Genomic DNA, 19,521 nt, shown 5'->3' with positions numbered 1-19,521 from the left:
TTTTGTGTACACTGCATGTACATGCTCTGACATAAATTTGTTCCCTCTCAAATTTCTGAATGGTACAAGCCTCTTCTGTAATTTAATTATTTGTGTGTGTGCAGTAAATAGTTTGAGATCTTGACACTTTTATAGGACTAGTTCAAAATGAAACGGGACACAACTTCCTTGATATCTGGAGGAGATGGGTAACTTTGGTGTTGTTAGAGAGCTTACTTGTCCTCTTTCGGTTACTTTCTAAAACTCAAAATACATTTTGGGGTCAATATGACTGATTTTGAGAGAGCAGGTGATATAAAGTATATAAATATACTTTATAAAGCCACAGGTCAGTAGCCTTATAAAGTACTCAGACCCCTTTTTCTACACTTCATTGTGTTGTAGATTTAATTTTAAATGAATACATGGCATTTCAATCTACACTCAATAACCCATAATGACAAGGTGAAAACTTTGGAAAAAACTTAGATCTCTCATTTATATGATTGAAGTATTTAAGTCCTTAATTCAGTACTTTGTAGAAGCCCCTTTGGCATCTGTGAACTGCCATCTTCAGGTCTCTCAGATGTTCTATGTGGTTTAAGTCTCGGCTTTGGCTGGGCCACTCAAGGACAGTCAGAGACTTGACCCGAAGCCACGCCAGTGTTATCTTGTCTGTATGCTTCGGGTCATTGTTGTGCTGAAAGATGAACTGTTGCCCAAGTCTGAGATCACTTGTGCTCTGCAGCAGATTTTTTCAAGGACCTCTCTACATTTGGCTGAATTCATCCCTCAATTCTGACCAGTCTCCCTGTCCCTGCTGCTGAGAAGCACCTCCATTGCATGAGGCTTCACCATGGGGAGGGTATTAGCCAGGAGATGAGCAGTGCCAGGTGTTTGCCAGACATAGTGATTGGAGTTCTGCCCAGAGCCTTAAATTTTTGTCTCATCAGACCCAAAAATATTTTTCCTTATGCTCTCAGAACTCCAAGTGAGCTGTCATAATATGCATTTTACTCAAGAGTAACCATGAAGGCCTGATTGCTGGTGTGCTGCTAAGATGGTTGTCCTTCCAGCAACTTCTGAAGTTATTTTAGAGTGACCCTTGGGTTCTTGGTCACCTCCCTGACCAAGGCCCTTCTAGTCCAGTTGCTCAGTTTGGCCAAAAGGCCAGCTCTAGGAAGAGTCCTGGTTGTTCCAAACTTCTTCTGTACACTCAAAGCTTTAGGTTTTATACCCTTGCCCTAATCTTTGCCTTGCCACAATTTTATCACAGCTTCAGACAGTTCCTTGGACTTTATTCTGACATGCAGTGTGAATTGTGGGTCCTTATATACACACACATGTATAAACACAGCCTTTCTAAACTATGTCCAATCAATTCAATTTACAACAGGTGGAGCCACTATATAGGGGAGATCGGGGTCTGTTGTGACAGGGGGTCCATTGTTACCTCATGTTTTTTTGCCCGATCAGAAACAAGCCAGCCTGCTGTAAATCACATTGCACACCCCCATACACATCCTCTTTCACCTCGGATTTCAACAGAACAGTTTCCTGTCAATTTCTTGCTCAGAAAACATTGCTTAACAATCGACCACGTGTCACAACAGACTCCAATCTTCCCTATTAATTTTTTTATTCAATAGAATAAGACATAAATAGACAAAAATGGTAAGCAAAACTTATATTAAAACTGATATTATCTAAATGACATTTATAACAAAGGAATCAGATAATTGAGGATGGATGACCGTGTAGCACTGAGTGAGACGTGATACATTTTAAAAAGTCAATATCATATATAACCCACAATTTCCTGTGATGTTTCGAGTTTATTTTCTTTGAACATGAAGTGCGCCTTCCCCTGCGATTGGCCTCCGCAGTTGTGTTGCGTCATTTGATTTGGGGGCGTAAAGTGACGCAGACGTAAGATGATGTACGTAGCGGACATTTTGTGTCACTGCTGCGCACAGAAAGAAGAGTGGAGGGAGCGCAAGAGATCGCCTCTTAAAATTAAGTCAAATCTGTTTTGTACAGATATTTTCGGTAAGACCAAAAGAAAAGCACATAATTCACAAATATTTGGGACAGCAAGAACAGCACATCAAAACGTTTAGTTACAATACATTGGTTTGCAAATGGGTAAAATGTCTGGCTGTAGTAGATCCCGAATTGCTTGATTTGAGACGCAGGCCAGTTAGAGACTTTTGGCCTACATCGATTGAATGCTAGCTAGCCTTTGAGTGGTTAATTGTCCTGTGTTTTGCTTGCTAGTTATTAATCTACGTTCTCGGGGAGAAAGTGAATCAGCTTGCATGCAATTTGACTAGACGACCGGATCTAAACGATTGTAGTATTGCGGGTTGTTAGTTACTGTTTTTTTCTTCCCCGAAAAGCAGAATGGACAAAATCAGCGCCATTTTTGTTGAGGTGATGCTTCTCGCTAGCTAGATTGATGTTCGTTTTAACAACCTGTAGTAATGTAATACTTGGAGCTCAGTTGTTTGCGGTGAATGTTTTCAAATGCACGCACAGGCTGAGGGTGGCAGCAGAATGGGAGATGAGCCGCCGTTGCTTTGTCATGATTGAATCGAATGGCTTGAACCTCAACTTTGTTATTGTCTTGGCTCACCTGCTGGTGTGACGCTGAATTGCACGCAAGGTCCTTTTCTATGTCTTATTTGGTTAGATGAAAAATAAAATAAGCTGTCCTTGTATGATGTGTATCTTGTTCTCTCCAAATAACCACGATACATTTTGCTGTTTGTTACGGTATTCGGGTTCATTTTGGACTGCAGTTTTAGTCTGGTTCAGAAGCGTGAGTCTACATAGCCAGCTACCATTAGTCCCTCGTGAGTGTAGATGGAACCTATGGCTAACGTATTTGCTGTGCTGTAGTGAATGTTGCTGCTGATGCAGAGGCGACTGGTTTATGTGGATGACCTGTGTAAGATTCCATGCACAATAACTTGGGCATTTCCGCTTGGAAATGCTGCTGGTGAAACCTGTAATTTTGTTTGAAGATCTGACGGGTTTTAATGCGTTGGATTTTGGAGGATGCGCTGCAGACGCTGGTTTGGGCATTGTCTTCGGTGCGGGGAGTTGGTGGAAACGAGACGTTGAACGTTCTCGAATGACCAACGTAAGAACGCTGCTGTGCTGAGTCTGGACTTATAACTTGCCTGATCCCTAAGCTGAAGCTGCTCGTTCGTTTTTGTACCAAACATGGAAATTATGTGATTGCTGGGATGTGGATTTGACTAGGTTGTGTGTACTTCTTGTATGTTACTCGAAATGACTGCTTGTCTCTTGCACTTGGAATTATTTTTTACTATTGTGCTGTTGAAGTCCTGGTATGGGTTGCTGTCCCATTGTCAGATTTATATTAGTATCTTGCTGTTGTCATGTTCTGTGTTAAACAGGCCATTGTGAAAGATAATTTTGAGCCCTGCCTTTCCTTGGTGGAAGCTGGGTTGAAGTTGAACTTTGTGTGGTGGAAAAAGTGCTTCATTCTGAGGCATCGGACTGGATAGCTACTTCTAAGATCTTCAACATGTTTTCTCAGCCATTTTATTTGAGAAAATATTTTTATGAGTGCTGTTTCACATGCCCTGCTCTGTAGGATCCATTTTCTAGTTGTCTAACTCACACTGCAAACGCATGATGAGCCTCCATGGGGCTGTACATCCTTACATTTAGACTGACCTGAATGGGTTAATTTTTATTTTATTTTTTATTATTATTTTATTTTTTAAAGGCTTGCGCTAACCTTTATTCAGCAGACATCATTAGAAATTCTCAAATGTTGAGTGTTTGTTGTGTGACAAAAAGACCATGTTCAAAAAGCCATATGCATGAAACATCTGGTTTTCTGAATCATACCTCTTAAAAGTGGACTGCTACTTTATTAGATACTTAGGTGAAATTTTAATTCCAACAGGTTGAAGTCCCTATGCAGTGATTTTCATGGTATGGAATGTTGTTTAAAGGTTTTCTGTCATACAGCAGCATAAAGGAAGAAAATGACACTGACGTTTGACTGACTTTTTACTGTGGGAATCACAGGTGTGTGATGTCATCTGCACAATTGTTCCTCCTTTAAATTCCATTGTATGCAGTAGTGGGAGGTGAAGGCCTGTCCAACCTATTGTTTTGCCCTCTGGCATTAGTACTGAGTTTTGATAAAGTGAAGAAACGTTAACATCAACGTGGGGATGACATCATTCTAAATTTTCCTCTCATAAGTAATGCAAAGCTTGCCCTTGATTTATACATCTATTGCAAATGTCATGCACCGTTGTTCATGCAAAGATGCAACTAAGTGTGTGTGTATGCGTGTCTGTGTGTTGTATGTATCCCTGCTGTGTCGCTGTGAAATGACTCTTACCGCACAAGGTCTTGAAGAGCATGTTATCTTTCTTTTGCTGTTTTGGGTTTTTTGATTTATCAAATGCTTTTCCAAGACTTGATACCTCGACTGTGAAAAATGATGACTTAAATGTGTCCATGGTGCATGCTCTCTGTTTTGAATTTGAATTACCATGCCCGTTTTTTGGCCTCTGCCGACCAGCCATTCTGAAGTTTCGACTGATTCCTTTGGCAATGCTAATGTATTGCATTTCCGTGCCTTATGTTTGCTGCTGCAAAAATGTGCTTGGGCTGATTTTCAGAGAATGGTTTGTCGTTTACAAGCTGCACACTGGGTCTATTTCTGTCTGCCTGCTGCTTGCATTCATATGTTTGCTTCATTTATTCTTTTGTTACAGTCTAGAGTTGGTTTTAATTGCTTGCCGTCAGGATTGGCTTGGGTACCCTGAGCAACTTATAACGAAGCACCACTTATTGTTACAGGTAAGCGTTTATGAAATGGTCTACAGTTACTCACTGAAGCCACTCCCTCAGATTTAGATCCTCATTTAGAGCAGTTTTGGTCTATCCCATTTTTGTCATCATATCTGAAGTAATTTCCTAGTTAAAAACCCACCCCTGCCCGGTACTAGTAAAGTAGTCATTCCCTTTCCTTGCATGCTAGTTTTCTTTTAAGGAATCTTCTAGAATAGCCTTTACATGTCAAGCCTGTTGGGAATTCATGCACTTAGGTTGTCATAAGCACTGAATGTGCTGTACCTGAAAAGCTGCACTTGTAGTCCTGTGCTTCCTGCCAATTCTTTCTCACCCTGCTTCCTAGTGGTGTCGGATTTGCAGTCTGCACAAGTTCCATATTACTGCCTTATGTTGGATGATTCATTCGGGGAAACCGGAATTCTAGATGCAACACAAATTGGCTGAGTTGTGGTATACTGGCTCTTGCGTGTTCTGCATGAACTTTCATACAGTAAAGCATTTGAGTGAACCACAGCTGGAATTTTAAAACCCACTGATGTTCTTCAAAAACCCGTACTACAGCATTCAGTACCCTGTGGTATTTGCATTCTAAACCCTCTGAAATAACCCAACATTTCTTGCTGTATCTAGCTTATTGATTGCTTCCAGGTAAATGGCCCTACAGGAGCTGACACACAGCCACACAGAAGGCACATAATCAGTCACCTCCCGACTTTAAATTGTCTGACGATAAAGCAAGTGATCTTGAATGAGTCGGATGGCCGAGGTTGTGATGTAGGTTTCGCCAAGTCAGGAATACATCTCTTGAAAGCAGGGTCAGTTGGACAATGCAGTTGCAATGTCAGGGGTTGGTGTAATCCTTTTGAAAGTGCAATATGTCAGGGAATAGGTCCATTTCAAATTCCAGTCATAGAAGCCTGCTCTGTTTTCTTTCAATAGCTAATTTGTGTGTACGGACACTTTAGCCACTTGTGTTAAGTGTTTGCTGAAATGTATTAAAAACCAAGGGGCACTGCAGCCCTCCATGGTTGGAGTTTAGGATCCCTGGTCTGGTCTTCTAAAACCAATTTCATAAAATGTGAACACATTTTGATCTATTGATATTCCTCTGATTGGCCTAATGAAATGGCTCCATTACAAACACCTTCTCACCTTTGCGCATTGTGGGAGGTGCTTTTTAATTGTGGGCCTTTACTCTGGACAAATATAATATTATGTGGGTTAACTCAGAGTGGTACTTAAAAAACCACCACAGTTGAAAAAGAATAAATATGAGATATTTTGTCATTCTGTATATTTAGCTTGTTTAGTTAACCAGATCATTGGATAGTGCAGGGCTTGTTGTATAGTTTTCTGTGACTACTTTTTGAATGATATGCTGACCTCTGTCAAACACTCTGGGAGGTGAAAGCTGGTGGCCATTTTATGTCCTGTTCCAAATTGAGGGGTGCATGTGATTTGCACCTTTGAGCATGCATCTTGGGCTGTATGGGAGTGTGAGCACAGCTGTAATGTTTTATTTGAGTTCATTTCAGCCATCAAACTGTTTTGGGAGGGGAAATGTTCAGATATGCAAGTTACAGGCAAACAAGAAAACGGCATTGTGATCCAGTGTTGCGTACAGAATGCAGTGCGTAATATAGCAGTAATCTATCAGAGTAATTACTTCCATATCCACTAGAGGGTGAAACCAGGCTTGTAGGAATTGGAGTTGAATATTACTGCCATGATACAGTATTACATGGTACAGTCAGTTGTAGTGGTTTCAGATGAGATATCCCTCAGTTTTGACTGGGCCAAAATTGTCTTTGTTTATCTGGTCTCCTGATTATACCCGTCGTAAATATATTCCTGCCATTGCCCATGACCAAGGCACTGCCTTCAGAAAAGGAGTTGGTTCCCAGGTCCTGAGCTGCCCACTGCACCCAAGTAGCTAGGATGGGTCAAATTACCCCACATGTTTAATAAAATCCTTAACGTCCTTAAATGGCTCAGTGATTCAGTTTTGGTTGTCTTGTCCTCTGAGCGCAAGGGCATAGGTGCAAAGAACCAATAATAATTTTTTTTTAAAAAGAGAAAGAAATACATTTTAAAAAAGTTTGATCGTTATCAAAGTTATTGGTTATTGGCCTCGATAGTCTTGTACAGCCAACAGGTAGTAAAAATGTTCTGCAGTTGTGCATTCCACACTATGTTGGGTGTGGCTCCTGCTGTTTCATCCCTGGGAGTAAACGCACTGTAATTGCCATTTCACAGGGTGCAGGCTCTAGGTAGTGCTTTCATTCTGGAACAGGCTTAAATGCCTTAACTCTGTGTCTTATTCTTTGGTATTGAATGACTGAGATTTTTAGTTTGAACAGCCACCCCTTTGAGTACGGGGAAACTTAATGAAATGTAATGAAACAAAGGTAGCATTTTTTGAATTGTCAGTGTAGGAGAAAAGCATTTTTAAAATTGGGAATGTGAAAGGGTATTGTGTTGGCAATAACCCCAAAATGCAACGCTTGGCATTTCTGGGACATTGATACTTTGAAAATGAAGTTCCGGCTGTGTAGTAAATTGTATCCCATTTGCTTTAGGAGCTTGAACATTTGAGGCAAAAGCTGAAACAAAGAACGAAAAAACGTGAACGAAGATTAGCTTTTAACGGAAACTGAAAATGTGTTTCTGAACGCCTTGGTTTTTCCTTATCCTGCGAGTCTTATTTAAATATAGCACGTTACACAGTACGGTCATGTTGCTGTAGCATATATTTGCGTGCTAATTTATAACTGGGGTAGGTTCAGCTGATTTTTGGGGGGGAAATATTTTAAAGGAAAAATGCTAAAAAAATATATGTTCTGGGGATTTTGCTGGTTTTATGTAGACTGTGACCTGGAATAAGCGGGTTGGGTAACAGATGGGTGGACGAATAGATGTCTCAGCAGTAACATACCGTTATAATTCAGCACTAGCTCCAGTTCTATATGAAGCATTGGGCTTGCCTAGATTTGAAATACCATTTTTGACCATGATTTCGCAATGTGAGATTAATGCATTTAATGTCACAAAATATCACACATAAACAGTTTGCCAACAATTGTATCTTAAACTACAGTAAGAGTATCATGTAGAAGTGTTTGACAGAATATTCCATCAGAGAAGTAGGCTGTTTTTATAGCAATAATGTGTTTTAACTTGGACATCTAAACCCTTTCCTGAGAGTTGGCAACAAATACATTTTGTAAAATATTATAAGGTATAAAGATATTATGTGTGTGTGTGTTGTGGTAGAAGCCTGTTTTTTCAGTTTCTCTACATGATCAAGGGCTGCTGAGATTTAATTGAACAGGGTATTTTGTTGGACTCTTGCACTTTTGTTTTGCTACCTGCCAGATGTTGTGTCTGGGGTGGTTTAATGTTTCTGTGTTTTGTGTTTTTGTTGCAACCTGTCGTCTGACCCAGACGTTACCTTCTTTTACCTGCAGGTGTGTGTTGGTACGCCTCAGCATGGCTGTGGTCATCCGCTTGCAGGGTCTCCCCATTGTGGCGGGGACCATGGACATACGCCATTTCTTCTCTGGATTGACCATCCCGGATGGTGGTGTGCATATTGTAGGGGGTGAACATGGTGAGGCTTTTATTGTTTTCGCCACAGATGAAGATGCAAGGCTTGGCATGATGCGTACTGGGGGGACCATCAAGGGGTCTAAAGTATCTCTTTTGCTGAGTAGCAAGACTGAAATGCAGAATATGATTGAGCTTAGCCGCAGGCGTTTCGAAACCGGCAACCTTGAGGGCCCTGCGGGGAATGGTGGTAGGCCGGGGCCTCCGACTAGTTCGGGCGGGGGTGGGAGGGGGAACTTACCGACCACGATGCAAGGCTTCAGCAGCCCGACGCCAACCACGGTTGCCACAACTGCCCCTGCGCACGAGCCCATCAGCAGTAAAAGCATATCCACCTTTGCAACACCCGGCATTGGGAACATGCTCCCAAGCTTTACCAACAACTTCAGCAGCCCTAACCTTACCATGGGATCCACCATGACCACCGCAATGTCCGCATTGAACTCTGTCCCTCCCCCCATCCCCCCTCTGCCCACCATGCAGTCTCCAATGCCCCCGATGCCCAATATCCCACCCATGCCAGTTCCCCCACCTGTATCCGCTCTGCCTCCAGTGCCCACTGTCTCGCCTTTAACTCCCGTGCCCCCTGTACCCCCCATGACACACATGCCCCACATGTCTGCTCTGCCCCCGTTTAACCCAGGGGTCCCGCCCCCAGTAGGTCCTGTTGCCGGGGGCCTTGCTGGCTCAGGGCCACCCTTATCAATGGGAAACCCAAACCATATGTTCCTCGGTCCAATGAACCCTCTTGGTCCAATGAATCTCCAGCCCCACATGAAGCCAGCTGTGATGAATCCAGATGACCTGTTCATTCAACTCCAGGGCCTGCCTTTTTCAGCGAATGAGATGGATGTGAGAGAATTTTTCCAGGGGTTGGGGGTGGATTCCGTCCGCTTTCTTCGGGACCACCTGGGTAGGACCAGTGGCAGGGCACTGGTTAAGTTCTTTGGGCCCCAGGACAGTTTTGAAGCTCTCAAAAGAGGTGCCGGTATGATGGGCCAGAGGTACGTAGAGATGATCCCAGCAACGGAGAGGCAATGGATAACGGCCAGTGCAGGGAGCGGCATGATTGGAGGTCAAGGATCATCTAAACACGGCAGCGACCCTGATCAAGACCACCACCGGCGTGGGGGCTCAAGTTCAGAGTCTCCCTCCGGACGTGAAAGGGCCAGGTCCCGTTCCCCTCATAAACAGGAGTACTGTGTTTATTTGAAAGGACTGCCCTATGAAGCAGAAAACAAACAGATTTTTGAATTTTTTAAGAACCTGGATATTGTTGAGGACAGCATTTATATAGCATATGGACCAAATGGTAGAGCGACAGGAGAAGGCTTTGTTGAGTTTAGGAACGAAATGGACTACAAAGTTGCCCTGGGCTGCCACATGCAGTACATGGGTAGTCGGTTCATACAGGTCCACCCCATCACCAAGAAAGGCATGTTTGAGAAGATCGATGTTATTCGGAAAAGGATGCAGGGTTCGCAGCCAGGCGACCAGAAAGGCAGCTCCATAGAAGGTGGTGGAAAGAATGCCAGGACCTGCGCGCACATTTCAAATATTCCATACAATGTGTCCAAGAAAGATGTCCGTCTGTTTCTGGAGGGCATCCAGATGTTTGAGGAGAGCCTGAAGGTTCTTGTCGACGGCAACGGTAATGGTCTAGGGCAGGCTGTGGTGCAGTTCAGATCAGAGGAGGAGGCGATGAAAGCGGAGAGGTTGCACAGGCAGAAACTGAACGGGAGAGATGCTTTCGTGCACTTGATTCCGTTCGATCAGATGAAAGACATAGAGAGGAACCCACCGCCCCAGGCGAAGAGAGGCCAGAAGGGCCAAGGCAGCGTACATGGCCAAGGCCACTCTCAGCCGCACAGTTACCCGGCCATGGCCGGAGACGAGTACAGCTTCCTCAGAAACAGCGTAGGCAGCTTAAATAACGGCCCTCCTTTCGTTACCCCGTTCAGCCCCCCGGGTAACGGGCTGGGCGGTCCCCCTCCTCCCCTGCCCCCGATAGGAGGGGCGCTGGGAGACGTTCCGATGAACGTTCCCCCGCCCATGGTGGGCGGTCATTTGCCGGCTCCGGTGCTGGAGCCCCCGGGGTTCCGCCCCGGACCCGGCAGTAACAACGGTCCTCCCGGGTTTGTCGGGGGTCCGCCGGAGAGCCTGAGGGGACTCCCGCCTTTCGACAACGGGCCCCGAAAGAGCAGCGGCCTCCCGAGCCGGGGAGGGGGGCAGGGTCGATCGGGCGCTGCACAGCCCGGTTTCGGCCCCGCCTCCGACACCCTGAGAGGGCCGTCTGGCATTAGCGGAGGCCCTGGCAACCCACGGCCGACCATAGTGAAGATACAGAACATGCCGTTCACCGTCACAGTAGACGAAATACTCGACTTCTTCTATGGTTATCAGGTCCTGCCCGGTTCTGTTTGCCTGCAGTACAGCGAGAAAGGCATGCCCACTGGGGAGGCAATGGTGGCTTTTGAATCGCACGATGAGGCAATGTCTGCAGTCCTGGATTTAAATGACAGGCCAATTGGATCCAGAAAAGTAAAAATAACATTAGGATAGGTGCAACATGCAATGTTTCTTCTTAGTGAAACCTGTGAAACATAAGTGCTGCCTTGTACTGAATGTTTTTAATGACACCAAGGTGAAAAATTAACATTGAAGGAAGAATGTTCATTTTTCTAACACCAATTGGTAGTATGAATTTAGTTCCCCCCCCTACCAAAGTAATCGAGCTGTTTGTAGATTAGGGGAGAAGGGAATGAGGCACTGCATTCATTTAAGAGCATGGTATGATTAGTACAGTGGTATGTGTGGGTTTCCTTGTAGCAAAGAGTGGCAGCTTGCTTGATTCCAATCATGTAAAGAGCTGAAGCTGTTTTGTACATGTGTGAAGACCAGGAAATGGAATGCGTGGTTGTGGCAGAGGTGTGCATTCTGCCTGTGTAATAGCTGTGCTGACGTTTTTTCTTTTATCGGGAAGCATGTGATACTGTTTTCAAATGCTCTGACGTTTCTGTGTATTTGTATTTCTGCTGTAGATTTCAGTTTATACTGCCTTCACCCGTGGTTTATAGTACATTACGCAAATTCGCCAAGTGCTGCTGTTCTTGGTGTGTGCATTCATAATGTTGGGGGTCAATGCATCCATCTGCTTTGTTTTTGGTCCATGCTGTTTTCCTTTCCCTTAATAAAATGCCATGTCAATGCGGATGCTGCCTTGTATGAGAAATGTTTTGAAATGCAAATTTCTGCGATTCACAAGGCCGATGTCAACTGTACCTCTGTGCTCTCTGTCTTTCCTCTCAATATCAAGCAGAAGACTGCTCAGGTTGTTGAAGCTGCAGCAGCCTAACACATTATGTATTTGCAAGCTCTTTCCAACTACAGTCTCTTCAGAAAATGCGTCATGTTTTGCTAAGATATGGTTGCTATTTGGCCTGTTTTGTAGTGTTGATCCAGATCAATTGTAATGTTTCATTTATTTGGACTTTGTGACGTTCCAGCTTTTTTTTTTATTTTGCAGTTGTATATACTGTTCAGCTTACATATTTTGTCAATAAAACGGCATTCCTAAAATAATGAATCAACAAGACATTGTATGTTTCTCTTGTGCGTTTCATTATGTGTTGTTTTACATAGTTTTGGAAGGAACAATAAAATGTCGGCATCAAGGTTTCCATGTGGTCTCCCATACATGCACCAGATGTGAAAGTATGATGCAACCGAACGCTACCGAGAATCAAGAACATGTTTTATTCTGATTGTACATTTGTGTAATTGTGATCATTGAGCAGTTGGTGAGTACATTTGCAGTTAAATGGGCAAGATGAATTACTAGACTGCTGAAGGCAACAAAAAATAAAAAATCATAGTAGTTGGGGTGCAGATACTATACTCAGTCCAAGTCCACCCTCCTCCCCCTATTTACTCGGCTGCTTAAATTCTCCAGTTTATCACCCACAAAAAGCTGCATTACTAGAAATGTCACATTGATATATGCATAGGTATACTGTATATGTACGGGCCCATATATGTAGTGTCGGTGTTGTGCATAAACCTTGTACCTCCTATTTCTGAGTCATTCCTGTCACTTGAGACAAAGAGAGACAACCATTTCTAATGTTTCTAATATAAGATAATAAATAAAGAAAAACCCTGACTGCTTGCTTTTGCATAGCCAGCAGATCATCTGTAAATATCCAAATTGTCCTTCATCACACCAATCAATTATATTGCAATCAATTGTCTAATTCTCATCCAAAATAACTCAACATATTAAAATAAAAAATAGTTAAAAGCCTGAAATGCTAATGCTCATTGATAAATGGAAACAGGGCCGTTTTTATGCTGCTCCTGATAATTCAGATAGAAGGTCTGTGCACAACACAAATTATATCCTCGTCGTTTATGCATACAATTGAGTTGTACATCACCCAGTTTCCCCGGAAATAACTTTTAATGAGTGAAAAGGCGAAGCATGAAACTATTAGATTCAGAAATCCATTAAACACTCTTTTAGAGTGCTCACTTGCTGTCTAAACAAATGCAATTAAGGAGAACAATTATTTGCCAAATGACTGAAATGCATGATGTGAAAATGGACTGAACTTGGGAGAGATCTAAACACCCGCTTATGAGCTGTGAAAGCAGTGTTTGCTCATAGTAGACCGCAAGGGAGTTGAATTACTGGAATCGGAAGGCAAGCATATTCCTTCTGGGAGTTTGCTTTGTTTAAAGATGCAATTTGTGCTGTTGACAGAACCTAGCAGAACACAGAGTTGGCTGACAGTTTACCTGCATATTACAATAAGAGATTGGATCCAAAGCTGCTGTAAACTCGATTTACATTTTGGAATCCAAAGTCTAACCGTTAATTAACATTTCTGACATATTTAAGTAGCCAGTGAGATTGCTGGGGAGAATGATTTCAGATTAAATTGCGAAGTGGACTGTCTACTTCGCAGGGAGGCAAATTGTGAATGTTATAGCTAGTTGCTTTGGGTCACAGTGTGTGAAGTGTACATAAAGGTTGTTTTCAATAGCCTATAGCTTAGGGTGGAAATCTGAAATGATAATGTCTCCCTTTGGAGGAAAGAATGGATTAAAAAGTTTGCTAGTGATTAACCGAGAGCAGTTGGTTGTGTTCACAAAAAAGATTGTGCCATAATCGATTTACCGTTGGAGCAGGGGGGATTTATACATTCTAAATTTATATTGCATGACATGAATGAGGGAAGTCTTCTTGGGATCCAGCCCTTTAAATTGGAATGTTTCGATCACAGGCAAATACATTATTAGACTGGCCTCAGTTTTTTTTGGTGTGCTTCTGGAGTGCCTGAATTTTCACCATATTTATTCTCTACCATTAACTTTAGCACAGAGCGGTGTGTGCTAAAGACATTACATTGTGCAAAGAACACTCCAAACGCTTGAATTAAAATGCATTTTATCCTGCAGGTTCCTAATGAACAGTGACACCTCTGGATTGATTTGAATAAATTGGATTGGATGTCCGAGCAAGGATCACTGAGGTTGTTGTCAATTGTCCATGACATTTCTGTTGGCCTACTACTGCTGGCGTACTGTACATATTTTTGCCTAAATGTTTGAGCCTATATCCTGACCCGCAGTAGTGAAATGGTGAAGCACTCATTTGCTTTTTATTCCGCTGCAGATACTGTGGCTGCGGTTTTATCTTGGTTGTTTTGTTTCGCTTCTTTCGTGACGGTTGATCTCATTGAGCATTGCACTTGATTGTGGTAACTGCTATTAATAAAGTCATTGCATTGCCTGTTGACATGGGAGCCTACAAACCACTGTTTGCTTTCCTGTTAAAGTGATGTCTTTTAAGGTAAGTCTTTTATCTTTATTTTTTTACTTCAGTGCATAATGTACAGAGTCAGGACTGTCACAGTGGGTTGTGTATTTGGAAGTTTTTTTCATTCAAAATGCATACGCTTTAATTACTTCAAAAGTGCTATGATTTGTTGGCTCTTGGTCTAATTATTGCCTAAAGGCCTTTTGTGTCATTGTTTTGTTTTTGATGCCCTGCAGCGCATTAAGGCCTGAGCATTCAGTGACATGTGTTGGACAGTAGTTCAAGCATTATAAATGTATACATTGAAATGTTCTTTCATTGGCAACAGCTAAAGATCCACATTTCTGTTCATTTACATTTGGCCTTTTCCTTGTTGCAGTGTTGGTTTTGTTGGGTGTTTTTTAAACTGCAGAACTCTCAAGGAAATGAGTCCTATTTTCTTAATGCATTCTTAATAAATGGTTTCCATTTAAAAAACAGGATTTCAGTATTAATATTTTGTGTTTTAACTGACCAAGAAGTGATTTGTGTACTATGTGTAATATATTAGATGCTTATAAAAGTTTCTGACAACCTGCTGCCTTTCCAGTGGGAGGTTTCTTGACATTCAGGGTGTAAGAGCAACCTGTACAAGCATTATAAGCTGTTCCACCCAAAGGACCTACAGTATGTAGTAATGCTGATGTAGGAAGCTATGCCACAATTTCTATGAGTGTTCACTGCAGGGCCATAGGAAATGTTCCAGCCACAGCCAAGTAAGCCGAATAAGCATAATGTCACTGTAAAAGATACTTTGGAGTTGCACGTTTATTTTCTTAATTTATACTTCAATCCCCCAAATGCTGTGATGCATGCTGTTGTAAAGCTGGCATGGTGTCAGAAGCGTTTGTAAGTATTTAACATATCGTTCAATCCTCCAATGTATTACTATTTGAATACTGTTGAAATATTTTAGTTTGTATTGCCATATAAATAATTCCAGTGACCAAAACATAGGGCACATCTTGCTGTAGTTTTATGTATATAGCTTATGCAACAATGCAGGTCAACCAGTTCTTAAATTTTCTAAAATGCTGTGTTAGTGTATCAGTTTGTCCCTAAAGCAGTTTAAGGACACCTTGCAGGAACGTTTATACAATTTTACAAGGTGAGTCTTGAGGCCAGGGAGAAGTGAGTTCTCACAGTTAAGGGGGGGTCATTCCATCTCCATCACTTAAGGGCCATATGTCACCATAGGCAAGGTGTGAGAAAAGAAAAACTTCAGTTCCTGAATCAGTGACATGGGCAGTGAACACGTTAAAGGGGAAATAAATGGCAAATGCATACCTTGGACCAGTTATGGGGGCCTGCAGACAGTAGTTTTGGACGTGCTGTGTGAAGGAGGAGTTTGGTTGAATGTGCAGTGTCCCAGGAACCGTTTTGAAACGAATGTGCACAGCAGCAGTTGGCGAGGCTTGTGAGAGGGAACACTCCAATCACGAAATTGTATAGTCTTTGCGGTCTGTGCTTTGGTATATATTTTTTACATGCGAGTTATTCTGTGGTTATCTATTGGTACTACGGTACTTTACCGTTTTCAGCCTATGGTGTGATGTAGCAACGAGCACGAAGTAATACTTGTTCAAACTTCTTAAACCGTGGTATGCAGAAGAGATGTGTGAAAGCATTAACATGTTATCCTTTTAATCCTCACTGCAAATTGAAAGCTCGCTTCTGGAATATATTGCACAAAGCAATAACACTACGATTGCAAATGCGGATAAATACCATTGTGTTGATTACGGTAGTAATCGAATTCCTTGTATTCAATGTCAGTCTGCATCAGGAACATACCGGTGCAGAGTAGCTGCAAAAGCGAAATCGGGTATTAACCAGTTATTAGAATTGTTGTTCAAGTTTATCACATACGGTAGCCTATTGCTACAGGAATTGGTGGAATGATTAACTGCACATGTGTTTTCTATCATGTAGGCCCTTAGATGACTGGTAATACAGATTATTCGCTGGAGAATTGACTCATTGCATCGTCATTCTTGTTGGCATGCATGCCTTTTCACTCCCGTAAACTGCAATGTGCGTTTGTCTTCATTGTTGTACGTTGCTAGCGCTAGCTACATAACATACCTGAAAATCGAGTAGCTTTTGTAACGTTTTCGTGTGCTGTCTGTGTGATATTGATACTAGAGCATATTTGCCACATTATGACCCACTCTTCCAGCTGTCGCTATTATTCCCTAGACGTATGGGTATTTTTACTGTACTTCGGCATTCTTTCGAATCGGTTAGTTGATAGCTAATTTTACTTTGTTTCGACGCGGAATACCAGCGAGTACACTCCATTTAGCAGCCTACCCAAGGATATGGGAGATTTCTTCGTCCATTCATCGTTTGCAATACAATTGCAACAACAGGCAATGTTATATTCATCCTACGGTCCTTTCTTCCTACAATGTGGGATTATGCTATGATTGACATTACAAACTGTCCTATAGAAATGTTTTTGGGCTAGCATTGTAACCAATAGCGAAGCGCCTACTGTGACGGGTGGGTCAGCTGCCACACCTTTCTAACGAACAGACACCAGCGACAGTGCAGTGCTGTAAAGCGGACCACTTTCTCGTTTCTGGAAAATCCTGTTTTTTTCTAATATTTGATTGAAAGGTATTATTATGCTAATAGTTGTTACGAGTAATGTAACGTTATTTAATTCACAATCTACCGGAACATTCACCGGAACTTCGCTGATTTTTCGCTGATCTTTAACTTTAAGTATTTTCTCGCAGGCCTTGGTTTACTCAAGTGGTCAAGTAACGTACTGAGTTAGCTGGATTGTGTTTATAGCTAAAGTTTTACTACTGGGAAGCCATGCTTTTATTCAGCGTGTTTACTGGCTTCATCAAAATGGAGGGTTGCATCCAGCTAATGGATGCAGCTGTGCGGTCTGAATCCTGTCAGTGATTCTGAAGATTGAAATCGTTAGCAAGCTAGTACTTTAAGTCAATTTCTCGCCAATTTAGCGTGCTAGTTTCTTTATCTTAATACTTGAGTAACGGAAGTGAAGTTACACTACTTTAATTCGTTAATACCGTTTGGTATATCACAATGAACTTAATGTCGTGAATTCATCTTTGTTGATTAACATTCTTAGTTTAACACTATTAGCATTGCATTTAAAATGTCGAAGAGGTAAAACCGCAAGATGGTAAAATGGTTCGTTTACAGTGAGCTAGGTCGTCGAAACTACTACTTCCTAAAATGTAATGGTCAATTAACGTTAGGTGGGTTTGGCATTCTGCAATTGATTTCTTCATTCACACAGCGGGCGACGGGAAGGGCGGTGAACGTTGATATCCGCATCTTCAGATTACACAATACGTTATTTCAAGAATTTGCGGAGCGTATACTTATTTATGTTGATGCAGTTACTTTAATGGATATTTGTGAACCTATTGTGCGCTACACTTGCCACTTGTTCAGCTAGATAGCTCTACCTTGTTAGGAAATCAACTTGCTCATGCCTGGCAGCTATCTTCCGTGTTCAATGGGCTCTGTATAAATGCCTTCATCTCGGACAGTGAATTGTGTTTTACAACTTAACGCTGTGCTTGGTCCGTGAAATAAATAAGAAACGAAAACATAAAGTCTAATATCTAACTTTGCTAATTAATCTGTATTTTTGTTGTTTGTTTATTTGTTTTTTCAGATGGCTGCTCAGTGTGTGACCAAAGTCGAGCTCTCCGTCTCTTGCAACAGTCTCATTGATAAAGATGTGGGTTCAAAGTCGGACCCACTGTGCGTTCTGCTCCAAAGCACCGGAGATGGCAAATGGACCGAGGTAAGCTCAGACCAGTTCTGTCCTCCTGAATAGGTTCTCGTTGAGAATGAGGTGGTGTTGACACTATGCCAGTTACTGAATTTAAGTAATTCAAGTGGTCTCTGAAGACATTTCAGGAATGTTTAGGAGTTGGTCCTTGATGTGCATGCCTAAAAAGCTTGTCTCCTGCACCCCGTGCCAATACTCCAGTCCTTATTGTTCCTGTGTTCCCCTAGTTGTGCCGCACTGAGAGAATCAACAACTGCCAGGACCCTGAGTTTTCAAAGAAGCTTTCTGTGGATTACTACTTTGAGAAGGTGCAGAAACTGAAGTTTGGCGTCTATGATATCGACAACAAGTCTGTCGACCTCGGTGATGACGACTTCCTGGGGGGCTTCGAGTGCTCTCTGGGGCAGGTGAGACTAGCAGAGCTGCATCAAGGTCTGAAATGCAGTTCCCATCGCACACAGATGCATATCTTGTACGGTCATGATGAAGCTTACCGTTTTCATTGTAATTTCACTTTTTCTAAATTGAACATGCCTTGGCTCCCACTTTGGTGACTGTGGTCTTCATTTAAATTCTCTTGTTTTTTTTAATATACATTTCTAATTCTACTCCTGATAAAACCAGAGTGCGCAGATACTGGTTCCAGTTTTTAATAGTGTGTGCTAAACGACTTGTTCTGACCTGCCAGGTTGTTTCCAGTAAGAAGATTACTAGGCCGTTACAGCTCAAGAAAGGAAAACCTGCTGGCAAAGGCACGATCACAGTGAGTAAAATGCGCTACCCTGCTCACCATCTCACATGCTGTCAATTCTTTCCAAGTAAGAATTCTCCTTCGTAAATGATTAGGAATGCTGGAAGAAAACCTTTTTGTGCAATATACAAACTTTGCGCGACAAAGACAATCCGTTATCTTTTGTCAATAGTACAGTTTTCGCTCTTTTGACCCAGCAGTGTCTAAACCTATGCATTGTGCAATAAAAAGCATCTCATTGCCCCTTTCGACTTTAAAGGTACAATGGGTAATTTCAGACTTCGAATGGTCAAGAGAGGAATAGCAGCAACAAACACGCTCAAACCACAACACTGTTTATCCCTCCCCCTTCTTTGTAAACGCGCTGACGTTGAAACACCATTGGCTGTGGCAATTAGAACTATTTTTCTACCAATGATCTTGAATTATTGTACATTTAATAAATGTTTTGGTACAGACTGTTGGGCCGTCAACTTTATATTTTGAAACCAAAATTTAAGGACTATAAACACAGGCAGAGGGTGAGTCAACATGTCTCTGAGGCTTTTTCAATGATCAGAAGGGATTTACAATAGTCTTGTAACAATGTTTTAACACAAAAATCTTTAAGACAGGTATCATCAGCTGTGGCCCTCAAATCTAAAGCCCTTGTTTTCTTTTCTCCTCGTTAATGTACAGAATAATAAGTGCTAC

The 19,521-nt window shown here is 42.1% G+C and overlaps 2 protein-coding genes across 5 annotated transcripts in view; both read left to right on the top strand.

The window, feature by feature from the left end:
- The first annotated feature begins 1,911 nt into the window (after positions 1-1,911).
- On the top strand, positions 1,912-12,028 carry rbm12 (RNA binding motif protein 12). 2 transcript variants are annotated; one of them, XM_061220776.1, is made up of 3 exons: positions 1,912-2,028; positions 4,749-4,833; positions 8,295-12,028. In XM_061220776.1, exon 3 carries the CDS (start codon positions 8,317-8,319, stop codon positions 10,993-10,995), a length of 2,679 nt encoding a protein of 892 aa, XP_061076760.1. In that variant the 5' UTR covers positions 1,912-2,028; positions 4,749-4,833; positions 8,295-8,316; the 3' UTR covers positions 10,996-12,028. The 2 variants fall into 2 exon arrangements, with proteins under 2 accessions (XP_061076760.1, XP_061076761.1); XM_061220777.1 differs by lacking the exon at positions 4,749-4,833 and having other exon boundaries at positions 1,933-2,028.
- The window catches only part of cpne1 (copine I), a 29,402-nt gene continuing 11,812 nt past the window's right edge, over positions 1,932-19,521 (top strand). For 2 of the 3 annotated variants that reach the window (XM_061220778.1, XM_061220780.1), the window contains exons 1-4: positions 1,932-2,028; positions 17,958-18,089; positions 18,305-18,484; positions 18,766-18,840. In XM_061220778.1, the coding sequence (XP_061076762.1) occupies positions 17,958-18,089; positions 18,305-18,484; positions 18,766-18,840 (387 nt within the window). In that variant the 5' untranslated portion in view covers positions 1,932-2,028. Of the gene's footprint in view, positions 2,029-16,791; positions 16,916-17,957; positions 18,090-18,304; positions 18,485-18,765; positions 18,841-19,521 lie in introns of those variants that run through there. The other variant, XM_061220779.1, reaches the window with a different exon arrangement.

This window comes from Conger conger, chromosome 14, assembly GCF_963514075.1.
Source record: "Conger conger chromosome 14, fConCon1.1, whole genome shotgun sequence".
Classification (NCBI taxonomy): Eukaryota; Metazoa; Chordata; class Actinopteri; order Anguilliformes; family Congridae; genus Conger; species Conger conger.
The sequence above is the reverse complement of the archived record's forward strand: the minus strand, read 5'-3'. Positions and strand labels throughout refer to the sequence as shown.